The sequence below is a fragment of the Euleptes europaea genome, unplaced genomic scaffold, assembly GCF_029931775.1.
Source record: "Euleptes europaea isolate rEulEur1 unplaced genomic scaffold, rEulEur1.hap1 H_1, whole genome shotgun sequence".
Classification (NCBI taxonomy): domain Eukaryota; kingdom Metazoa; phylum Chordata; class Lepidosauria; order Squamata; family Sphaerodactylidae; genus Euleptes; species Euleptes europaea.
Genome location: NW_026612049.1, coordinates 1,769,273 through 1,791,071, shown reverse-complemented (window position 1 = coordinate 1,791,071; position 21,799 = coordinate 1,769,273). Strand labels below are relative to the sequence as shown.

At 41.7% G+C, this 21,799-nt stretch overlaps 1 protein-coding gene across 1 annotated transcript in view; it reads right to left on the bottom strand.

Annotated features, from left to right (window-relative positions):
• Positions 1-21,799, bottom strand: part of LOC130492892 (multiple PDZ domain protein-like) — a 202,872-nt gene that overhangs the window by 95,856 nt on the left and 85,217 nt on the right. Inside the window, exons 16-20 of the mRNA XM_056866653.1 lie at positions 20,845-21,033; positions 18,677-18,886; positions 14,178-14,294; positions 6,947-7,108; positions 3,369-3,650 (exon numbers count right to left, since the gene is read on the bottom strand). Coding sequence (XP_056722631.1) covers positions 3,369-3,650; positions 6,947-7,108; positions 14,178-14,294; positions 18,677-18,886; positions 20,845-21,033 — 960 coding nt within the window. The remainder of the gene's footprint in view (positions 1-3,368; positions 3,651-6,946; positions 7,109-14,177; positions 14,295-18,676; positions 18,887-20,844; positions 21,034-21,799) is intronic.

Below are 21,799 nucleotides of genomic sequence, written 5' to 3'. Positions count from 1 at the left end.
ATATCTTAATCACTTACTTAATTAACTGCTAATTTGATACCAGCCCTGACCTGGATGGCCCAGGCTAGCCTGATCTCATCAGCTCTCAGAAGCTAAGCAGGGTCAGCCCTGGTTAGTATTTGGATGGGAGACCACCAAGGAATACCAGGGTTGTTGTCCAGAGAAAGGAACTGGCAAACCACCTCTGTTGGTCTCTTGCCATGAAAACCCCAAAAAGGGTCGCCATAAATCGGCTGCGACTTGATGGTACTTTACACACAATTTGATACCAACAATGGGATTATCTATGAATTATTGAATGTCAAATCAGGGAGATTCTATGTAATCTATTTAACCATTTTTAAAGTGTTGGTCATATTTAATGATTGATTAATTTAAATCTGATGAATGATTAATGTTGGTTCAAATTTGATGTATAACTATTATTGAATTAATTATGATAAATGATTAATAGTGTATGGAAAAATTGTATCATCACATGCAATTAAGAAGAAAAAAACAGAGGCAACAACAAGTTACAAAGAGAAGAGGTGAAGGTGCCAAAAAAGATAAATCATCCAGTGAAGAAGAGCTGGAAGGCCAGACGCAACAACAAAATACAAAGAGAAAAGGCAAGGATGACAAAAAAACCAAATTATCTACTGAAGAAGAGCTGGAAGGTCAACCAACAGAAACAATGACCAATATGGTGACAAAAGCAGTGGTTGAAACATATGATTGCCAGTGCTGGAAATGCAAAGATAAGGACAGAACTTATTTTCATCTGTGGTGGACTTGTAAAAAGGTTAGGAAATTTTGGATACAGATTCATCAAGAAATGCAAAAGATTCTGAAAATCAAATTTCCAATGAATCCGGAAATTATGTTACTGGGGATGGCACCAGAGAATCTGGAAAATAATCATAGAGAACATTTTGGATATCTGATGACTGCAGCAAGGATAGTACTGGCAGCATCATGGAACAAGAGACTGTTCCGGATTTAGAAAAGTGGCAACAAAAAATGGAAGAATATGCGGTGATGGCCAGACTAACTAACAACTTGAAAGAAAGAATGATTGAAGACTCGTTGAAGAAATGGGAATGTTATTTTGAATATGCTAACTGGAAACTGTAGAATAAAAATGTAATTGAGATAGAAAATAATAGTCATTCTTGAATAAGCTGTAAATAAAGATAATTTTTTTTAGTATAAACAGAGTTAAGTTCAGAAATGTTTAAGTAAATATCATAATAACTGTACAATGTTCATGTAAACTGATAACCTGAAGTAAGCTCAAAATGTATGAATGGAAGTGTTTGTATATGTTTGTTTGTTATCTTTGCTTTTGAAAATGTTAATAAAATATCTTTAAAAAACAAAAAATATATAAATTAAACAATAAAGGGACTAGAAGGCAACCTTGTCTAATCCCCCTGACCAAGTCAAAAGGCTCGGTCAATTCCCCTTGGTCATCACATCGAATCTAAGCTGTAAGATTCATATGTAATTGCTGAATGAGCCATAACAATCTTCTACCCATGCTGGAATTAGATAATTTCTTCCGGAGTCTTTCCCTAGGACAGGGGTCTCAAAACTGCAGCTCCAGAGCCGCATGCGGCTCTTTGCCCGTTGAGTGCGGCTCTCCGAACTTGGTTCGGAGCTCCTGCTCTTGTGCCTGCTCACGCCGGCAGCCGGGCTGCGGAGCCGGCGCGCCTGAGAGAGAGAGAGAGCGGGCAAGCGGGTGCACTGTCTCTCCCCACCCCCCGCCGTGGAGAATGGCCGGGTCCCCCTTTCCCTTGCCCTCAATGGTTGGGAGGCTAAAGCCTCCCCTCTAGCCGCATGATTGCTGGGCGGGCGGCTCGGCAGTTCCTGCCCTCCCCCGCCTATCAGCTGTTGGGCGGGACGGGCTTCCCTTGGTAGACCTGGCCTCCGGCTGAGTCCCATTGGGAGTCCCATTGGTAGACCTGGACTCCGAGGAGGGGAAAAAGTCCCCCTTCAGAGGCCAGGTCTACCAATTAGCTTCTAAGGGCCTCCGGAGGCCAGGTCTACTGCCAAGAAAGCCAATGGGTAGACTTGGCCTCCCAATGGGACTCAGCCGGAGGCCAGGTCTACCAATAGGCTTTTATGGCGGTAGACCAGGCCTCCAGATGAGGACTCCGGATGGGGACGGGGAAATGGCAGGGACTTACAATTAAATTTTTATCAATAAATAAGATCACTATTAAGTATGATAACAAGTTTTATTCAGTGTACCTATAGTTTAATTAAGACTTAAAACTTTAAAGTTTATTAAGTTAATAAACAGTGTAGCTACCTATATAATGTAAGTTTAAGAAATTTGGCTCTCAAAAGAAATCTCAATCGTTGTACTGTTGATATTTGGCTCTTTTGACTAATGAGTTTGCCCACCCCTGCCCTAGGAATAGAATCGAAGGCTCCTTTAAGATCCATGAACCCAGCATATAGAGCACCATTGGGAGGGGAAGACTATTTCTCAGCTAAATGTGAAAGTACCATAAAAGACCATCCTCTTCTAAAACTTATCTGCTCCCAACTACGAACATCATTTCACCCAATCCAATCAAGTAATTTCCTAAGCAAGTACAAAGAATACAGCTTGCCCAAAGAAGATAATAGGCTGATTGGACAACAACAACTTGGATCAGAATGCTGACCCTTTTTAAAGACTGGAACTATTATGATTTTGGAAACTCCATGATTTTGGAATAGCTACCGAAGCACTGCTCTGTGAAAAAACAGGAGCAAGAATCTTAGCCCACCAGCAAGGGTTCACTCTAAATAGTTCATTTGGGATTCAATCAGAACCTGGGGCTTTCCGCCAATGTAAGCGACCAACGAGGGACTTAATTTCATCAGGGACAGAACTCCTATTGTGCATCTGATACAAAGGCCTTGTGGTAGCCACAGGGGCTTTGTCATGTTAATCAGCACCTAGTTACCTCCAGTTCCCCTGAAAATGAGGGGACTATGCTAATGAAGGTTTCAGAAAAGACACTTGGGAAGTACAAGCTAATGATGAGGACCAGCCCTGTTATTCTACAGTCAAACCATTAGGGTTGGCAAGAATATAGTGAGCGTTCTGAAATCAATACAAATCCAATAATCCCGAAGGAAAGCCCAATCCTATATTGTTTTCATTAAGTCAACTGAATTCACAAATTTAAATCATCATTATTAGTAAGGTGGATCCTACCCCTATCCTACCACTCCACTAAGCAGAGTTTGAATCCTTCCTCCAGCCTAAGGAGCCTTCCTCCAACTTAAGAGGCTCTTCTGCTAGAGCGAAAGCCTCTTAATTTGGAAGAAGACTTGGATCCACCCCAATATATTTATGTAGCACCATTAAAGTACAGTGAAACTCTTACTTTTCCAGAATAATCATGAGGCAACCTGGACGTTAAGTTTGCATTCTGTGTGACTTCAGCTGTCAGCAGAGGCTCTCCCCAAGCGCTTGTGTTTTCATATTCAACTAGTTTCTTAGATGCATGTACTGTTGGATCTTTTCTTGTTAACCCTTCAGGCTGTTCCATACATACTTCTGCAGAGGATTTGCTCTCTCCCCCTCTCTGTATCACATCCATGTTGTACAGATTTGGGTCAGATAATCTGTAAGCGATTGAAGCATCTGAAGAGTCTACGCCAATACACTGTAGAAAAAGACAAAAATAATTTCAACCTTTGTCAAAATAAGACACTAACTATTATTCAGAAGTCAGGTGCATTTTATTCTATGGCTCTTGTGAAATAATGAACATTATTTACATTATGAAGATCAGACTAATTAGGATAGTATCAGAATGTATTTTTAAAAAAAACAATGAACATTATAACATCTTCACCCAAAAGGTACTTATTGTCCTGCTACAATATCCTTACCTGCAGATCACTTTCTTGCCCTGGACCAATTAGGCTGTTTTGCTATAGGAAGTAAATGAATTAATCATTACTCTTTGCAGTATAGGTAATTTGTTCCTATGAATATTTTTCTGGTTATTAAGACTCATTAATATGAAAGCAAACAGGCAAGTATCTGAAGATGGCGCCAAGCATTTCAAATATCAAAGTTTTGTCCAAATTGATAAGGGTTTCATTTTACAAATGCTAATGTGAGAGCTGGTGCAACAACTAGTGCGAGACAGTAGTTAAGAGTACAGGACTGGGCCTTTTCAGACATGGGTTCATATCCCTGTTCACTATGAAGCAAACAGGGTGATCCTTGGCCATTCATTCTTTTTCTGCTTAACGTACCCCACAATGTTGTCATGACAACAGACAAAAGGAAGAACTCCATATAAAGAGAGAGCTGCTCACAGAATTCACGGCAGTAGGATGTGGTAACGGCCACTCATTTAGTTGACTTGAAAAGGAATTAACAAATTCATGTAGGAAAAAAATCATGATTAGCTATGAGCTTCCATGTTTGGAGGCAATAATCCTTGGAATATCAGTGCTGGGGGGGGGGCAACAATGGAGGGAGACTTTGGATGTGATGTTCTGCTTATAGGTTTTCCAAGAGTACCTGGTTGGCCACTGTGTAAAATAGGATGCTGGACTGGATGAACCCCTGGTCTGATCCATAATCGCTGCTCATATGTTCTTATAATAAAATGGAGTTGGGTGAAAACCATGTATGCCACCCTGAGCTCCTTCTAGGGATAAAAATATGATAAACAAATATGTAGTTTCATTTGAAATTGATAGGATATGCTCCCAATGTTTCTGATGTAGTACAAGCATTTCTTATTAAAAGCTATCTGAAAGACAATGTTTATATTATATCAGCTTGAAAATAGTACAAAATAATAATTTTATAACATGTGATATGCCCCTGCATTACCCTTCCAGAAATAAGAAGACATATATTGATGGTGCACATTATGTCTACTTTCTATTGGCTAACTACATCGATATATTTTCAGAAGAGTAGTTATTCCATACGCTTAATCATCATTATGATTGAAAAGGTGTATTAACAGGGAAAAAGGAATCTATTACAGAGGGGTGAAAAAATCATTAAAACCATTTTATGTGTGTCTGTTCAACTTAATACCTGGCAAGTAAACTGAGCAAAGACTAAATGCTATGCTTCTTTTTAATCAGCATGATGCAATTAATTAAATCTCATCAAGAGCAGGAGACACTTCAGTCATCTTTATTTATATCTGAACAGCACCTGCTTTTCCAGCCTTAGACATTTATACTTAAAGGGTCTCATGCTGCTTCTTCTGAAGCCAAATTTAACTGCATATCTAGCAATATTGGAATTAAACTGGAGTACTATCCAATTTTTGAAGACATTAGCAGGATAACATTTCCATGGCATCCAAGAGAATGGTAATATAAAAAGAAATCTAAAATGATTTTCATCATAAAACTCTTCCCTTGCCTCCAAAACAAACCTAAATTTTATTGTGTGTTATATCAATTTTTATTAGTACAATCCTTAACAGAGTTATACGTTTCTAAGTCCAATGAAGTCAGTGGGCTTAGAAATGTGTAACTCTTTCTAGGATTGCACTGTAAGATTTTTTTTAATGACTTTATCAAAAGTGCACTATGCCTTTCATATGATGGTTCGTTACTATGTTGCAGTCATCTTCTTTTGACATGAACAACAGCCATGCATGGAAGAACTTCCACTCCCAAGGAAGAACACAGATATTTTCTACCACACATATTCCTCAGTTTCAAGAAGTCCCTCCATGTATTTATAGAAGTCAGTACATCACAACTAAATTACTGACTACTTGCTCCTGGTACAACTCTTTGCCCATTGCACATCTATTTGTAATTCCAAATGAAATATAAAAAGCCACCAGATTTGAACATTTCCACTTTATTCTCATTTTTTCCTCAATGAAAATGAAAGAGAGACTTTAGGAAATGCCAACGTGACACCTTCTAAAAGACCAGATGTATCGCAGAATGTGCATCTCCCAGCATACACCTTGTCTAATCCCTTTAAGTAACAATTACTAAATTAAACAATACAATCTGTCTCATTGGCTCAGCAAAGGTACATTCTGTCATGGATTAGGAAATTCCATTAGGAGATAAACTCTGGCTGTCAGCCTCATGCCCTGTAAAGGCAGAAATACATTCCAGAAGGAATACTGCCAGCTGGAGAATCTCAGGTGTGAAAGAAAGAGCAGCTCCTCTTTTCAAGAATATACACAACAAATCAACCAAGAAAATTACTCCACATCACCAGCAGTGATGTTGGGCCCACCTTGAGTATTACAGGAAACACATGGAATATATTCAAGCTTTAAAAAATTCACAGGCTGACAAGAATTGGAGGGCAAAAAAAAATGGGAGAGAAAGCAGAAGACACCAAGCTTTTTTTTTTTTTTTTTTTAAAGGAACTGTACATGGGTATGGGTTCTATACACACACACATTAAGCTTTATAGTATTTTTTAGAAATTTGTTCTTTAATGATTAACTACATTAAATTTCATTATTTTGCTATTTTGGTGCTGATTTAGCATCATTTTGAGAGCTTATTTTCTAAGCCATTGTAACTAACTGCTTGCTATTAAGAAAAAAATGAGGTTTTTTTTTCATTCCTGAACTGCTATATACGTAGTAATACTACATTGCTCTTAAATACACCTAAACTCTCATTGTGATATGGATTTGGTTGAATCAAATTCCAATTTTTTTCTTATAAGGCACTTCTGTATTGTATTCTTTTCCCCAAAAAATATAAAACATCATTAGCCTATTGATTATTTCATCTTCTGAAGTCTGAAAAATGCTCAGTCAACACTGCGTAAATGAAATTGCTCAGTAATCCAGCAATAAAAACCCATCAATACATGAAACAAACAGTGGCAACATTTAAGAGTCTCTACATCTAAAACAGTAGCTGGACACAAACATTTTCCCATTCAAACTTGTTTTATCACCCACAATACAATAATATTTTCCCCCTTTTTTACCTTGGGAGTTGAAGAGGGTAGTGAGAGGTTATAGTTCAGGTCATCTGAGTAGTTGCTGCCATGCAGAGTTGAAACTGAAGACTGGAAGGTACCAGCATTGTCCGGGGAATACTTTGACTCAAAGGTGGATTCCTCTGCTAGATCTGCTTCACTTGAATCCACCTAACAGCAAAGGCAATTTAATCAGTCAGGCTATCTGCTACCTTCGTATCACATAAGCTCCAAACACTTACAAATCTGTGACTAAATACACTTCCTGATACTTTGCTTTGTAACATTTTTGTTTTCAATTATTTATACACAAAAAATATTTGATGTGCAACAAGCCCATTTCTTTTTTCACCTTGTTTCTCTATAACAATAAGGTCAATACTGCATGAATCTTAGAGCATGGTTTAAAGCTGATTTTGAAAGTATATCAAATCTCAAAGTCAGCATCTAATATTCCAAAAATTAAAAAAAATGGCTTCATTTAATTTTCTGCAGATTAAAAAAACCTCAAATGTTGACTACTGACTGAATATAGAAATGCTGTGTGTCCTTTAAGGTTTCTGTAAATTAATGTAGTAAAGATTTAACAGGTTATTACGTTGTCGATCTATACATCTGATATTGCAAGTGGTTTACAGACTGCAGATTGTTTCAGTTCCTATATTTAACACTTTGGCTGAACAACTTCAGGCTAGGTGCCATTTGCTGCTAATTTATTAAACAGTATGTGATATGATTAATTGTATTTAACTACTTCCTGCATATGTCCCTGCACAGTACCTACAAGTTTATCATTTCTCAGCATTGCGCCCATTAAATTTCCTAACAACCCAAAATGGCACAGGTACAAACCTACTCTTATTGAAGTCACGCCATACACTTTAATAGAGCTGGCTTGCAGGCCATGAATGTAACACAGAGTTGCACTTACCTGTAACTGGTGTTCATCGAAATCTTCAGTGCAGACACACATTTGTGATTGTACCTGTGTAGGCCTGCTGTCAGTAGACTTCTTCTAGCTTCCTAGATACAACAGGGGCACCCCTCTGAGCAAGTGGGATGATTTCCCCACCAAAACCCTCACGTGCTCTGAGTGGGGGGGGGTGCCGCTATAAGCTCCTGACAAAAGAAAAGAACTCAGTAAGAGAGCTCACAGTGGGGCAGGATGGGAGGGAATGTGTGTCTGCACTGAAGACTTTGATGAACAACAGTTACAGGTAAGTGTAACTCTGTTTTCATGTTCAGTCTTCTGTGCAGCCCCACATTTGGGATATTAGCAAGTTACTCACAGTAGGAGGTGGGGAGGTGATCTTACTGGAACAGAGACTGAAACACTGCTTTTCCCACATCAGCCTCCTTCCTTGCTTGCAGGTCAAGAGAATAGTGCTTGACAAATATATCACCATCTGACCAGGTAGCAGCTCTGCAGATGTCCACTAGAGGAACCTTATGATGGAACGCTGCCAATGACCCTTGGGCACGTGTAGAATGGGCTTTAACCTCCAAAGGGCACTTCTTTCCAGCAGCACGGTATGTAGACCAGATGGCAGCCACAACCCACCTGGAAATAGTTTGAGCAGAAGCAGATCTCCCCTTGTTGGGGCAAGCATAGCAAAGAAACAAGTCTTTGTCCAACCTAAATGCCTTTGTCCTGTGTAGATAGTTCAGAAGGGCCCGCCTTACATCAATGGCATGTAACACCCTCTTGGCCTCATTAGAAGGGGAGGGGGAAACACTGTCAAAGTGATGTACTGGACCAAGTGAAAACTAGATACAACTTTGGGGAGAAATTCCAAACTAGGATGTAACACTACTCTCTCAGGGAAAATTTTTAAGAATGGAGTATCCTATCCCACAGTGAGTACTGGTAGCGCACCATAACCGCCAAGAAATTTGAAATTCTCAAGGCAATGGCACTGGAGGTATACACTTTGCGGCCTAGAGAATCCAACTTGCAGCCCTCCCTAACCTGAGGGGAGGAGTGCGAACCTAACCTGTATTTCCCGGGCAACGCTTCCACCACCATAGAATTAGGTGGGGGATGATGATAGAGGAATTGACCCCCTTCACGCCTTATCTTATAAAGATTTTCAGCCTTCTTAGTCGATGCCACTGAGGCTGGTTTTGCCCAATTAGCATTTACAATATCAAGAATGCTCTTAATCATAGGGAGAGCTACAGAGCCCGCATCTGAGGCATGTAAGATGTCCATAATGGTGTCCACAGGATAAGAGTCATTAGATTGCCGAAAGCGGGCGCTTAGAGGACTTGGCAGGAGGATCTGGCTGAAGGGATTCCTCATACAAATGGGCCTTCAATCGCAAAGATCGGACCTGCAGTGTCTTGGCTGTAAGCTTGGCACAGGCCTTACAAGAGGGAATATGCCCCTTTCCAAGACAAAGAAGGCAATCAGAATGACTGTTGTTTTTGGCCATTTTAGTGCCACAAGTGTGGCAATTCTTAAATAAAGGAACTTTCTCACTTTTCTTGGGCTCCATGCCCGATATAAGGCAAATCGAATGAAGCGATTGTGAGGTAAGTCGAAGAGCTTACCAGAAGCACGTTCTCTTCCTGTGGCGGCAGAAAGAGAACTGAGGGAGGAGAGCTCCCTCCCCCTTCATCATGTGACCGTTTGGGCAAGAAGGTTGCCTGAGCGAAGGGACTGCACAAAAGCCACAACAATGAACTGTTTAAACTCCAACAAGTAACCGTGACAAACAATGTGTAACACCCAATTATTAGTGCAGATTGTCTTCCACTCAGAAGGAAGCAGCTCAGCCAGTCCAAAAAAAGGGGGATTCTCCTTGAGACTGGATGGTCATCAGAATTTTCACCCCTGCTGATGTTGCTCTTTGGGAGGAGGAGGTGCTGAACCTGAACTGGGCCTGTTGGTTGGCCTGCGTTTGCCACCCTGAGAAGTATGGAGGTTGATACTGTCAAGGATACGGTTGTTGATGTAGCTATGCTGATAACTATGGCCTGTAGAATGGAGCAGAGAATCCCTGTTGTCAAGGTTGAAAGCGATCTCTGAAGGGTGCAGAAGAGAGAATGATCCATATGACTTCATAGTCTGTTTGTTTGATTTTCTTTGAGGGACTCATTTGTTTTGGCTACTATCAGGGTGAGACCTTCAAAAGGCACATCTTCAATTTTCGCCCGTGTTTCAGTTGGTAATGCTGTATTCCTCAACCAGGCATGCCGTCTCAGGGTCACTGCAGAGGCTAGGGTCCAAGTCGCTACATCAGCAGCAATCTCCGGCAAAGACAATTAGATGGCTTCAGACTGGACCAGCAGAATTGCAGCCCTGGACTCCTTCACAGGTTATCGAGGTGAAGAAAAAGCTTTTCTCACAGGAAAAGTTGATAAGCCCCCATTATTGCTTGGTAATTGGAGATCCGAATGTTAAGTGCCATCAAGGAGTAGATCTTCCTCTCGATGGCATCCAAGGGCTTGCTCTCTTTGTCCATGGTTGTAGACAGGTGTTGTTTCACTTACATCTCCTCAGTAATGATAGAGGACGGAGGAGGATGAATTGCAAGATCTGTAGGATCTGGCTTGATTCTATAGAGGTTCTTCACTTTACATACTGTAGCAGGCGTAGATGAAGGTTTGTTGTTTTTTTTAAAAAAAATAGGCACAGTGATATCCTGTACACCCTCCAGAAGAGAGAATGCTACAATACCTGGGGAGTCTGTGTATATCCTGCTCAAGATTTTGTCTTTGGGCCTGATGTCAGAGGTAGATATGTCAATATCAAGATCCTTGGCCATCCTTATCATCTGATCGCTGTGAAGATGTGGGTCTTGATTAGGAGAGGATGGTTCCTTGTCACCCACCTTCTCATTAGGGGAACTTTCCCCTAACGAGACCTGTGGCAGAGGTCTTCCAGCCAAGTCCAGCCCCTTCTGCTGGCAGAACTCTATCTACCCCAGAATATGAGATGGGGAAAGGAGTACTGAGGGAGTCTGAGAAGGTGGATCAGGTTGTGGTCCCTGCAGTGGAAGCACCTGTTGGGGGTCCATGACCTCCTGTATAGAGCCTTCTATCTCTAGATCAGATAGGGAATGAACCGGCGAATCAGAACAGAGGGAAGGTGTCCTAGGTGTGTGGATTCTTTCCTCTTCTTTGAGGACCTATCCTTCTCCTTATGTTTTAATTTTTGTTCCTGTTTCTTTGCAGAAGGTTCAGCAGAGTGGTGTGCAGCTGAAGAGGAGCCATAATGTTTAGAACCAAACCAGAGGGGCCTGGAACCATCAGAAGCGAGGCAGATGTACTCAGAACCGTCGGAGCCAATGGCAACGTCCCCAGAACCGTTGGAACTGATGGTTTGTCTGGAACCAATAGACCAAGCCACTTGGTTGGCTTCCAAGATGAGGTTGACATCGATTTTACTGACACAGATTCAGCCATCACATCAGACGGGGACTGGATAGGAGCCGACTGGACAGAAGCTGGCCTCTGTGGAGCGTCAACCCATGCAGAGACCAATTTTAAGGCCGTTTTCCACAGCGCTGCCTTCAACTGGAAAGCCCTATCAGAGCAGGCTTTGGGGGTAAACTTCAAGCAGACAGCACAGGTCTGAACATTGTGCTCTTCCCCCAGACAGCGCAAGCACTCCTCATGTTCATCCAAATGAGGCATTTTAGTGCTACATTGATTACACTTCTTAAAAAGTGCTTTAGAGGCCATAACATCGGAAGGCTTGAGGCTGGATCAGAGGTCGGGGAACGGAAAGTTAGGTCAGCCAAAGCTATCTCAACCGAGATAATTAGCACAGTCCTGAGCAAACCCCAACAAGCACAACGATGAAAAAAATTCAAGAGAAATAAATCACTCGAAGAGCAAAAACTCACAGCACCTAGAGAGAAACATCCACACACAACAGTGGCAGAAAAGGAACTGAGAGGAAGGAGGTCCCCCCCCCCCGAGCACGTGACGGTTTTGGTGGGAAAATCCATGCCACTTGCTCAGAGGGGGAGGGGCGCCCCTGTTGTATGTAGGAGGCTAGAAAAAGTCTGCCGACTGTAGGCCTATGCAGGCATAGTCCCAAATATGGAACTGCACAGAAGACTGAAAATGAATTCTAAATTTCCAAAACATTGAAATAAAACACGTATAAACAAAATAACAAATTTTGCTATTGGACAATCCTCTACTGCATGGTTGTTGTTGTTTTAATGAATGGAACAGTGCAACAGCACAGTAAAAACAACGTAACTGTTGCGCATCTACTGGTCCTCTGTGCAGGCACACATGGGATCTGCGCATGCGCAGGCCAGGTATGGAGAATTTCTGTGTAGAAAGCTTCTGGAAGGGATGACTCCCCTCCCCCCTTCGCCCATTCTCTGCCCAGCAACAGCTCTTCCCGCTGGAACAGTCACGTGGCAAAGGGGAGGGGGTCGGTCATCCCTCGGTTCTCCCGTCGCCGCTGCGGAGAGCTCCAAGGAAATGTCTGAAGCAGTCCACAGCGGAATAGGAGGGAGGGATGTGTGCCTGCACAGAGGACCACTCGATGAACAACAGTTACAGTTAAGTGCAACGTTGTTTTACATCTTTGTGGCGTCTGTGCAGTCCCACATGGGAGTATAGCAAGCTAACACTCAGGAGGCGGGAGTGAGACTGCAAATAGTTTATTTATACTGACATAATACTTCATTTTAACACACACTGTAAAACGGCTTTCCCTACAGAAGCATAGGAAGAAGCAGCAACATCAATGGCATAGTGCCTGATGAACGTTAATGGTGAGGACCATGTGGCAGCCTTACAAACATCCTGGATGTCAACTGAAAAAGAGAAAGGCACTGAAGAAGCTAATGCCCTGGTGGAATGGGCACGGATCTCCAGCGGACATTCTCAGTGAGCCACCTGATAGGCCAATCATATGGCCTTGACAATCAAGTGTGACAAAGATTGCGCTGTAGCTGCTTTACCCTTATTTGGTCCTCTAAAACTGATGAACAGGTTAGGATCTTGCCTGAATGAACCTGTTCTGTCTATGTAAAGCAATAAAGCTCCTCACATCAAGTGAGTGTAGTTGCCTTTCTTTAGCTGACCCTGGGTTCGGAAAGAAGGTTGGTAAGTTAACCTCCTGAGAGGTATGAAACTTGGATACAATTTTAAGGAGCTGGTGCAAACTAGTCCTGAGGATAACCTTGTTAGGGTGGATATGGAGAAATGGTGGGTCAGGTCTAAGTGCATGTAGATGATGTGACAGCTACCAGAAATACCACTTTATAGGACAGAAGGGTTTCGTCACATGAGGCTAATGGCTCAAATGGTTTGCCTAGCATGACATTTAGGACCAGGGACAAGTGAACAGTGACACGGAGCAATTAGCCAGACCCATGTTTTTCAACACCAACAAATACTCAAAGATCTTTCCCAAGGGGCAAGAAAAGGGGTTAATCTCCTTGTCGTGACACTAAGAAAGAAATCTTTTCCACTTAAGAGAATACGTCTGTCTGGTGGAGGGCTTCCTGGCCAAAATAAGAACATTTGCCACCTGTTCATAAAACTCTGTCACTGTCTGATGAGCCAGGCTGTGAGGTGTAATGATTCTAAGTCATGATGTCTCACTGGGCCTACAGACAGAAGGTCTGGGCAAAGAGGAAGGCGAATGAAGTTCCCGTGGGAGAGGCCCCACAGTATGGGGAACCATGGTCTTCTTGGCCACATGGGTGCTAACAGGATGGCTGTCCCAATTTTCCCCACCATCCTTGATAGAAGAGGGATTGGGGGGAATGCGTACACCAGACCCCTCCCCAATCCAGTTGGAAGGCATCTCCTACAGAGAAGGGATCTGTGGCTGCCCTTGAGCAGAATTGCTCGCACTTTGCATTGTCCCTGCTTGCAAACGTTCAGCCCCCAAGGCTCAGCAATGAACTCTAAGAGTACAGTATTGCAGCCTAAATTTGCTTCTTGTGTACAGAAACAGGTTTATCAAAATGAGCAATGTGCATTTATCTTAGCTTTCGAAACCTAATCTGAAGTATTACTCTAGATTTACTCTAGATAAAATGTCACTGGCCAGAGCATCCATTCTTAATGTACAAGAAAACATCTATTATCAGCATCTAGTCCCACTAAGCCACAATCTTCAAAGTTTAACTTTTAAAAATACATCTTAACATTACAGAATGAAGACTGTTCCCACTTTGTAGACAAAGGACTGAACAATTCACAGACACAGATTTCAAAGGTTTGCACATGTTATCATGGTAAGGAAGGGGCCACTAACCAGAGCCAGCTCAGCATGGAAGAGGGCTGAATCAGCTTGCCCTTCCACCTCAAAGGACTCGGCAGTGTAGAAAAAGGAATCTTCCTTAGCAGGAACACAGCCCTCTTCTGGTGAAAGCTGCAGAAAGAATGAAGCTCTTGAGTTGGAGGATGGCCAGTATTCAGGACATGCAAAGTGAGTAATATTAAGGGAATTTTAGAAAGAAGAATGATTTGTGAAACTCAAGAGGACAGATCACTGGAAATGATATTATAGTCCTAGGCATATACAATAATGTGAATGGCTTGGAAAATTATATAACCCTATTTATGGACTTAACCCTATTTAGTGCCAGTGAATTTACTCCCAGACCCTAAAAACAATTGCTTGGAAGTAATTCCCATTGAAATCATTAACATTTACCTCTAATATAAAGTATAAACCAGCTTAATTATAAATAGCTCTACCCAACAAGATTATGACTCTAGCTGTTGAGAAAGTTATCTAAACATAAACCTGCTACAAACTGCTTTTTACCCCCATCATTGCTATTTTCATTATAAACATGATAAAGTAGGAAAATATTTGGTCCAGCATAATCCTTGTTTCCGTTATTTTTATAACAATGTTTTGCTTAATGGAGTTAACGTGGAGATCATAAAATGTGGGACATGGACTCATTTAAAACAGAGGTCTTCAATCTTTCTATACCAGCTGTAAATACGTAACATCAGAGTTATGTGACAGGAAAACAGGAAGCCAGAATTATTATGTCACCAGTGTCAAAACCAGGACTATGGGCAGCAGACCCACAGACCATGGGACAGGAAACAATATGGAGAGCTGACACCAGGAGGAATACCATATGAGGAACAAGGCAAGGGTCAGAGCCCTGGAGGAATCCTCTCCATCACTAAATGAATCCATCTCACCATCCTGCTATTCCTCTCAACATTTGTGCAAAAAGTAGTAACAGCCATGGTGCCCTTGCTCTCTACATATGCATATTAGAAGCTGGTCTTTCCAAACGGTAGCAAACAACACCGACTCTTGAAGAGCTTGCAACTAAGCAGGCAGGGCTCTGCAACGAAACTAAGGGCCCCAACTCATGGTTGAAGACCACTAATTTATAAGAAATTGTCTCTGAACTGAATAGAGATAAGAAGAACTGCTGGGGAAGGGATAAAGGGAAATTGGGTAAATTGTTTAGGAGGGTAATCTATGAATAGGCCATCACTGGGACAAAGAAATGTACACACATCCACCTACCATGAGATTCAATGCCATTCTCACAGCATCTTCAACTCTTTCAAAAACTACTATATATCAAGGCTTAGTAGTTTTCAGAAGGATTGCATCTGTTGGCCTATATCAGTATTTTTAATACACAAGGTGCTACAGAGTAGGCTCACAAGAGATCTGGAAAAAATATGTTTAAAACTAATCTCATTGTGGTATAGTAGTTAATATATTGGACTGGTACGGAAAATCTGAGTTCAAATCCTTCCATAATCAAGAAATTAATCTTCAGCCAGCCACTATCTCTCAACTTAACCTATACTGAAGGGTCATTGTTAAAATATAAAAGAAGGAGGGAAGGCACAATGTGCACAACCCAGATCTCCTTGGAAGAAGAGTGGAATACAAATTAAATAAATAAAATTCCCAGAATCCTACGCAATCAGAACATTCTCCTTTGCTTTACTTCAACTTTTTTTTTTTGTAAAGATGATGGCTCAAGAATACAGGAAATCCATTTTGCAACACTTTCACTGCAACAGTGCTCACTGTGAATTTTTAGATATTTTTCGATAACTAGATGACATGTATATACTGGTTCAACTGGCAATCCCACGATGAGGTCTTCTGGTAAGAACAAGGTGAGGTTCCGGAAAGAAAGCAAAAGTAGCAGAGCTCTGCTGAAAAGCTGCTTCCCCATGCAAGGCAGGAAACAAAACTGAGGAGGAGGAGGGGCTTATTCCCTCAAGAGGAGACAGGAAGTTGAAGGTTTTTGTTCCTGCCTCCCCGAGCAACCAATGGGAATAACCCAATGTTTCAAGATGCCCTCCTTGCTCAGAGCGAGAACAAACCAGCTGCACAATTCATCTATTCTCACACATGTGGATTATGTATCTTTTTAAAATAAAAACTAGCAGTATCATGCACACAGTCAAGAATCTCATGTTTGTAGAGAAGCTATTGAAAAAATAATACATTCATGTTTTTGAAATACGAATGTTCAGTTTATTCTTATAAAGCTAAGGGAAGCACAACAAAAATAGGGGGGGGGGGAACCAAAGTGTCCCCAAAGGTAAGATTTCTTAATTTTGGGGAGGGAAAGAGAACCTTAACATTTCCATTCCCAATGAAGCTTGTTCCCAAGCCAGAACAATATGCTACTAGATGACAACACTGTTTCCATAAATCTCAGAGGTTTTTTCCCCCTTCAAATTAGAGGTAGGGCTGTTGAAAAAAAAATTCAGTAAAATCCGTTTTCGGCAAAATTTGGCCCGTTTTTATTTGGGAAATGCCGAAGTCCGAACTCCCCTGCTTCAGGTCCGTGCAATTCAGCATGAGATCCAGAGTTCAGGGAAAAATTCGGCCGAATGAAGCTATTAAAAACACAATCGTGCCTTTCCGTGGCTCCGGGGGGGGGGCATTTGTGGGGGTAGAGGTCCCAAACTTTCAGCATAGCTTGAGGGGACCCTTCTTGCAAGAACCCCCAAGTTTTGTGAAGATTGGGCTGGGGGGCTGAGATATGGGCCCCGAAAGGGGTCCCCCCTCCTTAATGTGCATCTCTGACAATGGGGGTTTGCAATTAGCAGAGCTTGCCGCCTACTCCCAAAGCTCCCAGCCCCGACAAATAGCTGAGCTGGGAAAGCAAGGCGGGACAGGTGCGAAGAAGTTTGCAAACCATGCAAAGCAACATGTTTGCAACCATGCAAACCATGCAAAGCAACACGTTTGCAACCATGCAAAGCAACACGTGACGCCTGGGAGTTTGCAAACCATGGAAAGGGACAGAAGCACGCTAGCTATGCATAAGGAGCAGGAGGGGGTGGAATTTCCCCTTTTGCATCGGACTCGGGACCAGGCAAATGCATTCTTTAAGTCACAATTTGAAAAACAGTTTTGAGCAAGCATCAAAATAGACCTAACCGATCTTATGAATGAGGGAAAACCTGAGGACACACAACTGAAGCCCCCCCACTCAAACCAGGGAGAGAGACTCGAGGGGGCATACACCCCCAGGCAGAAGGGGCGAAACCCCCTTTGGCTTCCCCCCCCACAGAAACTGCTCCCTCCCCACACATACACAGACTCAGCCTCCCCCCACCCACACACTCACACAGGAGAAAAATTATAGAGAAAAGCCCCAAAATGGGTCTTACTGTGGATGTCTTCTGTTCCATCTTCTTCGCACCTGCCCCGCCCTTGCTCCCCGCAGCTCAGCTGTTTGTCGGGGCTGGGAGCTTTGGGCGTGGGAGGCAAGCTCTGCTAATTGCAAACCCCCATTGTCAGAGATGCACATTAAGGACCCCTTCCTGGCCCCATATTTCGCCCCCCCGATCCAATCTTTACAAAACTTGGGAGTTCTTGCAAAAAGGGTCCTCTGAAGCTATGCTGAAAGTTTGGGGGCTCTATCCCCAAAAATGCGCCCCCTGCAGCCACGGAATGGCTCGAATGTGCACACGCACCCCCCCCCCAACGGGGATCTCTCTCACACACAAACAGATTCTCTCTCTTTCTCTCCCCGGGCCGCACAGCAGCTGGGCTCATGCACTCAATCGTGACTGAAGAAGAAGACCCAGCTTGGCCACCGATTGGCCGCGGGAGAATGCTGCTTACTAACTGACAGTTATGCTGCTGCACCGAACCCCGAATTTGCTGAATTTATTCGCCGAACACTCCAAACTCGCTGAATTTGGCTCCCCATTTTCCCGTTTTTTTTTAGTTCAGTTCCATTTGAACTAAAAACTGCCGAATCAGGGGAAATTCGGCTGTTTTTCGGTTTGGGACGAACCGAATCGACAGCCCTAATTAGAGGTAGAGTGGACTAGTTCACAAATACATGTTCATCGCTTCAAACTGCAGCATCGAGAAGTGACTTGCACGTTTCGGTAAGTTGTCACTGATGACTCACCACAGACAGAACTTCACATCACCTCAAACTCAGCCTTTTTCAATGGAGTCACTTCACACAGCCCTGATCTGGATGACCCAATCCAGCCCAATCTCATCAGATCTTGGAAGGTAAGCAGGGTCAGCCCTGGTTAGTATTTAGGTGGGAAATAATCAAAGAATTCCAGGGTTGCTATGTAAAGGAAGGCAATGGCAAACCACCTCTGCTAGTCTCTTGCCTTGAAAACCCCTTAAGGGGTTGCTATAAGTCAGCTGCCCTTTATGCAGACACACAGTTCACACATACAGTGATGAGTCACTGACTGGTAAGAAAGTGATGTGTGTGTCATGTATAGTTTCTACAGCAAAATACACACATATAAAGTTAACATCCTTACAGGCAATGGCTTAGCGACTCCTATTCTAACTGTTCCCACAGGTGCTCCTTTCAGTGCTTGCACAGCTTCCTCCAAGCTGCCGTTTTCCAAGTTGATGTCATTAACAAACATGAGCCTGTCTCCTGGAAGGAGCCTGCCATCCTGTTCAGCAATTCCCCCAGGAACAAGGGAGCGGATCACAATCACTGTGTTGGCAGGGTCCACTGGGTCCTTATTAAAGAAGGGTAAAAGGAGAAGAAAACCAATGTTATTCGTTCAATGTAAAGATATGCGCAAAGATTTACCATGAAAGACAGTGTCTAAGGTCCTTATCATTTTCTTTCAAGGCAAACATGTACTTTCCCCAAACACTAATATTACTGGTGATCCTATTCTTGCATGGGAGCTCCCACGCACACAAGAAAACACAACATAATTAAAATTGTATTATCTGTTGAACTAAATAACATACTGTGACAAATAATGTGAAACATTTCTTCGTTCTAGCCCTACTCAGGCATATGAAAGTGTTCAGGTATGCTGAAAGACTGGCAATTCCAGGCAGTGATTAACTGAATGGCTTCTCGTGATAAGTGCCTCCCTATAATTAATACTTAATCATACCCAAATATAACATTGAAAAAACAGTAAAAATACGTCATTTAAGCTTTAAAACATTTGTGGAAAAGCACTTCAAGTGCATCTGAGAAGCAACTTACTGATCAATGACAAAAACCCTCCATTTATGAATTAAGCACTACAAAGCCCTTTTTATAAACCTGTGATTAAAACACTCCACATGTTCTTTCCAATATAGTCCCATACATTACACTGTCCACCCCTAAGTCCATAATAAATAATGCAGACTAAACTAATAGTTTACACATTGGGCTTTTCTGCAAGGGTTTTTTATGGATTCTGGCACCATACTACTTCAGTTTATCCCTTTACTTCCACACACATTTTTGTGCCCTTAGTTTTCACTTAGTTTTTGTTTGTTTGTTTCCCTTTTTCAGATCTTCTGAGATCACTTTTACCCCAAACTATTTCTGGGAGCTGAATTGAGACACCATTTCCCCCATGTGTAAGGCATCTGTTGGCTTTCTTTGTCCCACCCACCTCCAGCCCACTTTTTGCTGATTAGATAGTAGTCATTGTTAAATTACTCCCTCTCCAGCCCCCTCAAGACAAATGGTTTCATTTTTTATTCTTTTTTAAATGGCACTAAAATATCGCTATATCTTTTTAATGACAGGTCCAGCAGGTTCTCTGAATTCCCAGCTTTCATTTTTTTTAAAGTAAGCCTCTAGTCCCTTACCTTGCAGGGATATAAGGAAAAAGACATTTATCTACAAGGGAAAGGTCCAGAGACTTACTTTTTTAAAATGAGCGCTGGGAATTCAAAGAACCTGCTGAACAGCACTATACCCATATATCAATATTTTAGTGCCTTTTACAAAATGCAGCCATGCTATCAATATATTGATATAAGTATGCACAAAAAATAAAAAGGGGGAGGTGTGGTGCACCACTGATGAGGACACTAATGATGACAGCACCCTCCCTTGAAAAACCTGGTTATTTAAGGCAAGTAGACAATAAACTGACTCCACAACTATGAAAATGCATAGAGAGGGCAGATGTGTGGAAGAACCAAACCCAGACTGATTCCAATGATTGTGGATCGACTGCCAAGAAAATCAGAGGTGTAGAGCATGCAGAAAAGCCCATCTAGCCATCAACCACCCACCCATTGCCCCACCTTGATGGAAATCAAGTTGGACAGCATCAGTCATAAGAAGGGTAGGGTATAGGATACTAGTACCAAGAAGATTACTTTATCCTCAAAAGAAATTAAATACTGAAGATTATCATGGCAACTGTAATTTTTTATAATATGCTCTTCAGTATAGTCATCTTATCAAGAGTTATGCTACTATTAGGTGATTAATGAAATGCATATTATCAAAGGCCTGGGATGTTAATGCAGTTTTATATAACGGGCTTTCTCCAGGCACAATTTTTTTTTCTTATCCATGGTATGAGACAATCAATTTGGAATGAAAGAACAAAAATCAGTTTTGGCAATACGATCTGGTCTTTACATTGCCTCCAAATTTTATTTGGAGGGGACAAAATATACTGAAGTATGTATTTCCTTTCTGTGAAATAAAGAATTCAAAAATTACCTGGTAATCCAATATGCTAAAGCCAAGTCCCATGCTCCCTTTCTCTAGCTCAATTTGCTGTATTTCAGTTTCCCACATTGCCAAAGAAGATCCCTGAGCATCATCAGTGTTCTGGCCTATATTAGCCATTTCCAAATCAACATCATCTGTCTCTGACGAACCAAGTAGTCCACCAAGATCTATGTGAGGCTAGAAAAAATTAAGAAGAATACGTAAGAAATAAATATGTTAAAAATATGTAAGAATAATACTTACAGAAATTTACAACAAATTCCACTCTTCTTAGAAAAGATTATTGATTATATTTCATTAGTATTTAAGGATACAATCTGAAGAGATTGCATTAAATGTTACTATATTATAAAATATGTGGGAGTCAAAGTATCACATAACACTTCTCCATCCAGAACTTCTACATCAAATATGCATTTTCAAAGAAAAGACCCAAAAAGAATGCAGCAAACTGATTCAAACATATTTAAATAGGCATCAATCCTACTGAATCATTGGGACTAATCCCCCCCCCCCCCCAGTATTGCAGACTAAATGTGGATCTGAGTATTGAGCAAAAGCTAACCAGGAAGCCTTGAGTGATTTCCCTACACATTTTCTATCATCTGAAATCATCAACTATACAAGCTTTCATTGTATGAATAGACTAATAAGCAGTGAAGAAAAAAGACATGAACAAATTTCATTTCAAATGTCATAAAGATATGTGGAGAACAGGAAGCAGAAGAGTGTTTTGTTTTTGTACTTCCAGTCATCTCTGCATTCCAAACTTCTGCAGACACACATGTACATTTTTATTTTATTTTCAATTAGATATTTACGTCCATAGTATTTTGCAGCAACCAAATTCATTATGATTTATTGTTTGCACAGTAGTTCTGCTCCACGAAATGCCAGACAATTTCTAACTTGCTTGTCTTCACAAAAAAACACTAGGAGGGAG